Source organism: Dipodomys merriami, unplaced genomic scaffold (assembly GCF_024711535.1).
Source record: "Dipodomys merriami isolate MVZ:Mamm:240054 unplaced genomic scaffold, mDipMer1.0.p SCAF_692, whole genome shotgun sequence".
NCBI classification, from domain to species: Eukaryota; Metazoa; Chordata; class Mammalia; order Rodentia; family Heteromyidae; genus Dipodomys; species Dipodomys merriami.
Window position 1 is genome coordinate 124,095 of NW_027206282.1, and position 10,679 is coordinate 134,773.

The 10,679-nt window shown below is 45.7% G+C and overlaps 1 protein-coding gene across 1 annotated transcript in view; it reads right to left on the minus strand.

The window, feature by feature from the left end:
- LOC138816358 (probable ATP-dependent RNA helicase DHX35) overlaps positions 1-10,144 on the minus strand; it is a 56,908-nt gene extending 46,764 nt beyond the window's left edge. Inside the window, exons 1-3 of the mRNA XM_070006076.1 lie at positions 10,076-10,144; positions 4,167-4,300; positions 196-288 (exon numbers count right to left, since the gene is read on the minus strand). Of these exons, the coding sequence (XP_069862177.1) occupies positions 196-288; positions 4,167-4,300; positions 10,076-10,133 (285 nt within the window). The 5' untranslated portion in view covers positions 10,134-10,144. The remainder of the gene's footprint in view (positions 1-195; positions 289-4,166; positions 4,301-10,075) is intronic.
- Positions 10,145-10,679: the final 535 nt, after the last annotated feature.

The window sequence follows — 10,679 nt, forward strand, 5'->3', positions numbered from 1 at the left end:
CATTACAATTTTAGAATTATAACAAATTAAAGACAACTGTCAATTTTTGTACTAAAACTCAAGGAAAGTGTAAGTCTTAAAGGTTTAATTTTAAGAACGTGAGGTAAATTATTTATTGAGAGGAGACCTTAGACCAAAATGTGGTAGAGAGAGTTCTTTCAGCAAAGCGTCAGGCCCTGCTCAGTGGCCACTCACCTGAGGAAGCTGAGTGCTCTTCCCACATCCTGTTTCTCCAACAATCACCACCGTCTGATAATTTTCTACCAAGTATAAGATATGATTCCTAAGCTGGAAAAGAATAACTGTGCATTATAAACAGCCATATTTTGCCTCAGAAGACCTAAACAAAAATATTTCAACACTGAAGATGAGTTGTTTCCAAAAAGTAAATTTTAGAAAGAACCATCAAAATGTTCTTCCAACTTTTGGTTGCAGGTATATATGCTATACACCTGCAAACAGCAAAATAAGCCAATTCTTGGATTCAAGATTTTAGTTATAAGCAATTACACTACAGACACATTAATACAAAGTATATACAAAGATGTATATATGTGTATGTGTGTGTGTATATACATTACATTATTTACAACAGCCAAAACTTCAAACAACCTAAATCTTCATCAAGAGGTATTTGGGTAAATCAATAAGGCACTCCAATGGAATAAGTCATGGTTATTAAAAGAAACAAATGACCCGCATACCTGTAATTCTAGCTACTCAGGAGGCTGAGAACTGAGGATCTTGGTTCAAAGCCAGCCCAGGCAGCAAAATCTGTAATACTGTATCTCCAACAAACCACTAAAATGCCAAATGTGCAGCTGTGGCTAATGCAAGCGCCATCCTTGAGTAAAGGGACAGCACCCAGACCCTGAATTCAAGCCTCACTATCAGCACAAAAAGGAAAAAGTCTATTTGTACTAACATGGAAAGAAAGAAAGTTATAGAATGTATAAATGATGCACAGTATTTATCGTTTCAAAGAAAGGATAAATACTCCAGAGAAATAGGAAGGCTGGAAATCATGGATACAAAAGAGAACTTTGAACTTTGCCCAACATTTATATATAACCTAATTTTAAATTTTTTATTATTATGTTTTTAAAAATCCCAGAAGCCAGGCATCAGTGGCTCATGCCTATAATCCTAACTACTCAGGAGGCTGAGATCTGAGGATTGCAGTTCAAAGCCAGCGCCGGCAGGAATGGCTGTGAGACTCTTATCTCCAATAAACCACTTAGAAAACCAGAAGTGGGGGGCTGGGAAGGTGGCTCAGTGGTAGAGCGCTTGCCTTGCATGCTCGAGGCCCCGGGTTCGATTCCTCAGCACCACATAAGCAAAAAGAAAAAAGCCGGAAGTGGCGCTGTGGCTCAAGTGGTAGAGCGCTAGCCTTGAGCTGAAGAGCTGAGGGACAGCGCCCAGGCCCAGAGTTCAGGCCCCACGACCGGACCCAAAAAAAAAAAAAAAAAAAAAGAAAACCAGAAGTGGTGCTGTGGCTCAAGTGGTAGAGCTCTCGCCTTGAGCTGAAGAGCACAGGGACAGCACACAAGCCCAGAGTTCAAGTCCCACGACCAACCAAAAAAAAAAAAAAAAAACAGAAAAAGAAAAGCACAGGCTTTCATTCGTACCTCTAAATCCAAGTTCACGATAAAGCACTCATGGGTTCTATATACATTCCAACTAAACCTCATTTCCCCATGTAGCTGAGCTAAAATGCCGCTTCAGCTACTGAAAAGCCACAGGTAAATCCAACGCCCTATCTACTTGGCTTCAGGAGGTGTTGTCTATAACCAACACTGATTACAGTCATGCCTGGTGGTCCAGAAGGTAATGAAGGTATTCCATAACCACCAGGCTGGGACTGAAGACAAACACTGCCTCCTGCTCTCTGATCACCCTGGGCTCATCTGGTACCACGCCAACAGCGTGGTGAGGCTGAGAAGCCTGGGATGAGGCCAGTCAAACAAATGACTGGCTACTTGGGGTTTTGAATTTGGCATTATATGGGGTCTACATATGCAGTTTTAAAAGTGAAAGGATATTTGTCAAAAATGAAGATTCCTGCTATCAGAATTTCTGACCAGTGGGCCAGAAGGAGCCCAGGAATTGTATTTACACATTCACTCAAAGGATAGCTTACTGCAGGTGCAGGAATTAACTGTTGTCTAAGTGTTCTCCTCTTGCTGCTTGGACTCCTGTGTTTCTTTTCATTTTGAGTGAAAGATAATGAAAGTTTAGATTCTTTGCATTTATTTTGTAAATGGAAAATTCATCAGATGAACAGACCGGTGGAGAGATGGCTAGATGGGTAGGGATCAAGGAAAATTTGAGAGATAATTTAAACACAGATAAATTTAGAACAGCTAAGGCATTCTAGGACACATAAATAAGAAAAACAAAGGAAAGAAGATGGAAATAAGCAAATGATGCAAACTCTATTGGGAAGGCTATGAAAAATTCAGGTTTGGATTGCAAATGAGTTAGGAGAGAAACAGTTGGGGTTGAATTAGTAGCTAAAGAGTCTGGACTTGGTCAAGTGCTGGAGACTCATGCCTATTATCCTAGATACTCAGGGGGCTGAGATCTGAGGATGGCAGTTCAGAGCCAGCTCAGTCAGGAAAGTCTATGAGACTCTCATCTCCAATTAACCACCAAAGGCAAAAGTGAAGCTGTGGCTCAGTTGGTAGAACATCAGCTTTGAGCAAAAAAGATAAGGGACAGTGCCAAAGTCCTGAGTTCAAGCCTCAGTACTTACACACCTTTAATCCTAGCAACTCATAATAACAGAACTCAAGAGGCTGAGGCAGGAGAATGGAGAGTTTGAGATTAGCTGAAGTTTCAACTTCTGTTTTGTTCCTTGTGCCATACTGGGGATCAAACCCTGGGCCCCATACAGGCTAGCAAGTTTTCTACTACCAACTTCTGTTTGTAAAGCTACTTTTAGCACTAGTGGAACAAGAGGTAGCTTTGAACCATGATCCTCAGATCTCAGCTTCCTGAGTAGCTAGGATAACAGACATAAGCCACTGGCACCTGGCTTGCGTGCGTGAGTGAGTGCGTGCGTGCCTGCGTGTGTGTGTGTGCGTGCGTGAGTGAGTGCGTGCGTGCGTGCGTGCGTGCGTGCGTGCGTGCGTGTGTGTGTGTGTGTGTACAGGGGCTTGAACTCAGGGCCTGGGCACTGGCCTTTATCTTTTTTGTTCAAAGATTTTCCTGTCTGATCTGGCTTTGAACCATGGTCCTCAGTCTGACTAAATTAAGACTACTGGTTCATATTTGGAGAAAGGACACATTAACAGACGCGGAATTAGGAGCACAGCAGACAAAGTGATTCATCAGTGTTCATTCCCAGTCTCTCCAGGAGAAGGAAAGAAGTACTGCTGCTAGCCATATCCACTTGGGTCATTCCAAGACAGCCATGAGGCAGGCAGAATTCCACAGCCTTTGTGACTGGCTCCAAGCATGTGCCCACCTGCGGCTGAGAGCCTGCTTCCTGACTACAGGGACTTTCCATGCAGATTTGCCAATGGGTACAAATCCTGTCCACCAACGGTGGCCATTGGTACTAAAGGACCAGGGTTCACCATGAACACATGTATTCTGAATGTGCTCAGAGAACACACCTACACCTTGGTCTCATGAGCTGAACACGCACTCAAGTCATTTCACGCAAGTCAAGTGTCAAGATATGCACAGAGCATCTGGAAACCATATTTAAAAAATATCTATCACAGCAGAAAGTAACCCCAATTCCCAGTTTGTCTTGGTTAAAGAAATATGTCTTTACAAAGAAAGTCAAAATTGCCCATATGCTGGCGATAAAATGAAGCTGGATATAAAGTTCACTGTGCTATGCTGATTACTTTCTATATGTCTAAAATTGTCCATAACAGAAAGAAACAACTGGGAGAAAACAATGCCATTCCCATTCTTCCTGTTTTCTAATATGTAGGATCTAGTGGGGAAAATCAAGAATTTTCCAGACTTATATGATTCTCTTTCTCACATATACTCTCTCTCTCTCTCTCTCTCACACACACACACACACACACACACACACAAACTACACACTGCACAAGTTCTGAAAACTACTGTGTGTTCTACAGAAGCACCCAGAGTGAGAAAATCTACTATTGCAGGGTCGAGTGGACAACTATGGCTGCACATACCTTGAACACAGGCAGCTTCTGCCTCTGCTGTTCTATAGAAAGAGCAGCGTAAGGGTTGTAAACAACGGTTGTTGAGGAGTTTTCAGCAATACTTTGTCTCTCTTCAGAGATGCTGACACCTGGGCCCTCTGTACCTGCAAGAGAAATGGGCTTTTAGACTCTGAATCGATGAGCAGGGAAATGTATAAAGGTTATATAGTTTCAAAGACAAAACTGGGAGAAAGAAACAAGTTTCAGAAAGCTGTTAAATCTCTAACAAAAGTCCAAGAAACCCAAAGGCCATTGCTGAGGACAAGGACAAATCCTAGCTACTGCAGAATGGCAGCCAGGTGCAAGAAACCAGAACGCAGGACACACAGGCTGCCAGGCTTTCTTCCTCTCACTTCTGCGCCTGTACACAGGCCCTTTAAGCCCCTGGAATGGCTTCCTCAAGAATGGGAAACAAGGCTGCTGGCAGCACAGGGCTCAGGCCTGAAGTTCCTCTGCCATGCATTACAGGCACCCAAAACAGGAAAGGGAGGAGGGGTGGACTGAACACCTGCAGTACACTGGGCACGCTAATGCTGGAAATGCAGCAGAAGACAGCAGGCGCTTACTGGCTTTTGTTTGTTTGTTTAAAGACAGTCTCAACTCATAATAGGCCAGGCTGGCCTCAAACTCTTGATTCTCCTCTCCTACTCTCTTAAGTGCAGTGCCATACCACCAAGCCTGGTGCTTACTTGCTTCTGAGTAGATATAATATGGTACATGAATAAGTGCCAATTAAACAAACAGACCCTGTAAGAGGAACTAAGATTGCAACAGAAGGCAGGGGGACACCAATCAAGATTCACTGTACCAATAAACTGACATGCCAAACTGAGACTCCTTTGTACAATCCATGGCAAGTTGGCAGAGTGCCAGCCCAGCCATGAGCAAACAAGTCAAGCAAGCACAAGGCCCTGAGTTCAAACTCTGGTATGGGGAGGTGGCAAATCCCATTGAAGATACCACAGCCCTTTAACCTGCAAAGAAAAAAGCCTCAAAACATGGGCTCAAATGTTATGATCAGCATATACTAGCATACCGAGCTCAACTGTGCATTTTTTATGGTTCCCTGATCTCTTTAATAATCTGAGAACGGCTGAGAAATCTGAGAAATGCAGCAGAATTTATAGGCAAACAGTGGGGATCCTCAAGTGAAACTCAGCACCACTGCTTTAGAACTCCGTCTCTTTTCCAGGTACTTCCAGGAGCACAGTGGTAAACCAGAGGTCCAAAACTGACAAAGACCAGGTAAGTGGGCACTGCTGTGCTTTTGCCAAGTGCTGACCTTCCTTCTGATATATGAATTTTGGTTATCTGGCGCATCATGGCACCTTGGCGGATGATGGGGACTTTCCAAACACTCTTAAGAGGTGAAATCCCACCCACTTTCCTACCCCCCAGGCGAAGGCGATAGACCCTGAACTCCTAGAAGCAAATGGGGTGGGGACTTGGACAACAGGTTCCCAGACCTGCCAGACCTGACCATGAACTCACAAGGCCCCAAACTCTCCCTGTGACCCTGCCCACCTAACCATGACCCTATTTAGGCCCCTCCTCCCCTGCCACCATTGCGCCATACCTCACATCTCCTGACCCTCTTCAACTCTCCATTAGAGTTGATCTGGTTTGATGAGATTGTTTTTCTGCTCTTTCTTTACTATCATCATGGCTCAGTTTCCTAACAGTATTATCGTGCATTGCAGGCTGCAAGTTCTGGGGGGACATGTGTCCACACACAGTCACCAGCTGTCTAGTAAAGCCTCCTGATTAAATCTCTCAAAATGTGGCTTCTCTGTATCTCAAGATCAAATTCCAGTATAACATTTTCAACAAGATAAAAAAATAAAAAAACAGAAGAAAACTTGGAACAAACCTGGGATCAGAGAGGATTTCCTTCCCTTTCTCCTCTTACCAATGCTACTTTTTGATAAATCCTTGTGAGCTTTAACAAGGACACAATACCAAAGAACATGTTATCCTCTTCTGCTCTGTTTCTGACCAGACTGTCTTCTTTTTGAAAACATTTTAAGACTGGAGTATTTTAACACCATCCTGCAAGCTCTTTTATTTCCTTCCATACCAGGGTTTGCAGCACCCAAGACTTGCCTTCACTACCCTGTCCCTTCTTTGTCTAACCTATAGTCCAGACCAGCACAGCTTACTCTGTTATGTCCTTTAGTGCAAGAACAGCTGCTGTCAACCAATATGGGGCTTATCTTCTCCTTACAAGACTTCATTCAGCCAAACGAGAACACTAGAGCTGCTTTCTCTCAGTTCACCTCCCACAGCCCCTTTTGTTTGTGATGGTTTTCCATTAGGAATACATTTTATGCTGAAAGGAGTAAAGAGCACCTTCATCTCTCCAATGTAAAATGAGGCTGGTAACATTACATCTTTTCCACATTTGAATAGTAAGGAAACTTGGGCTTGTGGGCCATCCCAGACTTTTTTTTTTTTTGGGGGGGGGGATCGATTGCATCTTGAACTCCAGGCCTAGGCGCTGTCCCTGAGCTTTTCAGCTCAAAGTGAGTGGTCTACCACTTGAGTCACAGTGCCACTTCTGGTTTTCCGGCAGTTACCTGGAGATAAGAGTTTCACAGACTTTCCTGCCAGGCTGGCTTTAAACCGTAATCCTCAGATCCCAACCTCTTGAGTATCGAGGATTACACATGTGAGCCACTGGCACCCAGCTCATCCTGGACTTTTTAAACAATGGAAACAGAAACTGGTGCAGCTAAGTGCCTATGTACTATGAGACCCAGGATTCAATCTTCAGCACTACAAACATACACATAATATACATATATACATACATACATACATACACACACACAAACACAAACAGAATAGAAAACAGAGTATGTTCTAGAAAGCAGTACTATTTGTTACATATGTGTACCTATATCACAATACAGTTCTTACTATGGGTCAAGTCGAAGTTATTCTGCAAGGCACACAGTCAGCAACCATTAAACAGTGGTATGAGTAAATGAAAAGAGACAGTCCCTTCTGATCCAGCAAATTAAGTGAAAGCTTTTTCTAGAAAAATCTCAGGCAGGGGCTGGGAAGGTGGCTCAGTGGTAGAGCACTTGCCTTGCATGCCTGAGGCCCTGGGTTTGATTCCTCAGCACCACATAAGCAAAAAGAAAAAAGCCAGAAGTGGCGCTGTGGCTCAAGTGGTAGAGTATTTGCCACATGTATGGCTGCTTTTTTTTTTGTCTGTAGTTTCTCTTTGTGATAGTTTTATGATTAAGTTCTTCCATATTTCAGCCACTTTTCTATGCTGAGCTTTATTTTCAACAAAAATTAAGATCACATTAGGTGAGGAGTTACCTTTTATTTATTCAAGCATTTAGTAACAGGCCAAAATTGTTAAGTATAGTAAAGGTCTGAATAACCAAGGAGCTACTCTGGAATTACAGTAAGAGTTCTGCTATTTAGTTCATTGAGTATACTTACTGACAAACTCTGTAATCAGGAGACAAATGTAAATGGGCAGGGCTCTGCTCTAAAGGTGTCCTCTTTGTGAATTGAATGTGATGTTTGATGTCCATTAGGAAGGATTTTTTTATTTTTTTGCCAGTCCTGGGGCTTGAACTCAAGGCCTGGGCACGGTTTCTGAACTTCTTTTGCTCAAGGCTAGCACTCTACCACTTGAGCCACAGCACCACTTCCAGCTTTTTCTGTTTATGTGGTACTGAGGAATTGAACCAAGGGCTTCATGCATGCTAGGCAAGCACTCTACCACTAAGCCACATTCCCAGCCCCATTAGGAGAGATTATATTACCACATACTAACCTGGTGACTAGACAGAGTCACTTAGGTGCTCCAGTCTTGCTTATTCCATTGAAACTTGGCATAACAAGATTGTTGTGAGGATTAAGTGAGACTAATACATGAAAGGCTCTTGGCATTAGACATAGCTATTATAATTATATGGAAGTATAGAAGAGGGAGGGAAAGATGGAGTGTGTAGACAAAAAATACTTCATAAAGATTTTTTTTTTTTGGAGTGAACGTTTTAGTTCATGGCAAAGGGTGCAGCATGAACGGAGGCAGAATAGGATTTGTGCTTGAAGAATGTCCAAAATAATTGAGCCCAAATAGTTGAGTGGTGCAATGGTGTTGTGTGATGTGGTAAGCTGTATTTTGGGGTGTGGTAGGCAATGAAGCTAAAAAGTAGGATAGAGCATCACTGAAAGGGCTCAGAGGAAAGTTAAGGGTTTTGCACGTCACTATTTTCAAGGGGGAATATTACATGGCCAGCATTACCCTGGCAGTGGCATCTTGAATGAAAAGCATCCCAGAGGGGTGTTACGAAATACTGGAGGGATGCTGAGAGGAGGGCCCATCAATTATTTTAAGAGGCAGCTAGGGGAGGGGGTGAAGTGAGTAGTGTAATGTATTAATAATATTGTATGCCTTGCGAGATAGGCATATAGGTTTACTTATTTGTAATTTATTGGTACTACAGTTAGGCTTGGAGGGGTGTCAATGCCTGAGATTTTTCTTTTTTTTCTTTTTTTTTTGGGTGGTCCAGTCATGGGGCCTGAACTCTGGGCCTGGGCGCTGTCCCTCAGCTCTTCAGCTCAAGGCTAGCACTCTAACCTCAGCCACTCGATTGGAAGGACTGAGATTCAAGGTCAGACCAGATTCCCCATCTCAACCAACAACTAAAAGAAAATCTGGGGGTGTGGCTCAAGTGGTAGAGTGCCTGCCTAGCAAGCACAGACCCTGAGTTAAAACTCAGTACCGGGGGGAGGGGGGGGCTGGGAATGTGGCTTAATAGTAGAGTGCTTGCATAGCATGCATGAAGCCCTGGGTTCGATTCCTCAGTGCCACATACACAGAAAACACTGGAAGTGGTGCTGTGGCTCAAGTGGTAGAGTCCTAGCCTTGAGCAAAAGAAGCTCAGGGTCAGTGCCAAGACCCTGAGTTCAAGCCCCAGGACTGACCAAAAAATACAAAACCCCTCAGTACCATCAAATAAATAAGAATTAAGCACACTGCTTGCTTGGGTTTGTCTCCCCCATGGCTCGTGTGAGCTGTCAGAACTTCGAGAAACCATTCTAAAACATTAAAAGCTTTCCTTACATTCATTTCGGTCTCACTTCATTTTTGCTGCAATATATTTTGCACATCCAGACCTACAGAGATGCAAATGGTTTAAAACCAAACAGGGGAGGGGGGATGGTAACGCTTAAGAAACTTGTGGGTTTGGGTTTTACTTTTCTTTTTACCAGACACTGATGGACAGAAAGGAAGTACCATGCATCTAGCACGGTCTGGTACGTGTGCATCTATATGCTCATTAAAAGCCGATTCACACATGCCACAAGAAGAGAAAGCATTCTGTAATGGTGACCGCCGTCCGTCTGCGGAAGGAAGAAGGTGCACCCCAGAGAGTTCGGGGTGGGCAAGAACTACGGCGAGAACACCGGTCCCCTTCTGGGGCGCACTTCCTAAGTCAAGCCAGGCGTCGGTGCTCCTCCTCCGGCCCCTTCCACGGCTCCGAAGCCGGAACGTGGGTCTGCGCCCTTGAGCCGCTCAGGCCCGCCGTGGCGCCGGGCGGGAGCCGGGCGCGCGCGAGCGCTGCGGGACTGGCACCGCGAGGGGTGGGGAGGAACCGGATCGGGACCGGGGCCGCAAAGACGGCAAACGCCCCGGGGGGCTGGGCCGCCGACAAGGTCGCGGTTCCCGCCCAGGCTGGGGGGCGCACGCCCCAACTCCCGGGGCCTGCGGGGGTCCCCCGAGGAGTCCACCCGCGCGAGGCGGCGGCGCCCGGCCCGCCGAGGTCAAGCCTGCGAGCGCGTCCGCAGGCCCCGGCGCACGGCCGCGGCGCCAGCACCCGCCACAATCGGCGTTCCGCCGCGGGCCTTACCGGGTCGCCAGAACTTCACGGGTCCCAAGGGCGCAGCCATGCTGGGGTGAAAGGTCATCAGGAAGGCCCCACCCCGCCGCCGCACGCCACTCCCGCAGAAGACAGGGGGCGTGGCTCGCGAGGGGGGGGGCCCCCGGGCGAATCGAAAGCCGTGGAGGCCACGCCCCCTGTCGGCACCGCCCCCTCACGGCCACGTGATCGTCTCTGGGCTCTGGTCCCGCCCCCTCGGCTCACGTGACTGGCCCGCCATGTTGGAGCGTTTGCTCAGTGGGATGATGGCTGGTCCCTGCTGTCTCTGATTTACTAATTCTCCTTTGATCTCGTTATTTTCAAACTGAAAGGTAATAATACAGCTACTCCGTGGGTCCGAGATTACCGCAAGCTTTAGGAGCTTACTTTGTGCCCTGATACTGCAGTTTGTGACCAAGGTAGGGGTGAGGTGGATTGCAAATAAGCCCTAGAGAAAAGTAGTGTTTACTGTTACCAATCAGTGAGTCTTATGAAATAGCATAGGTCCTGCACGGTAAAACCCCAAAGAGAGGCGAGGAGGGGATTACGGTTGAAAGAAGAGACTAGAAGTTGGTTAGGCCAGAGCGCTGCCTCA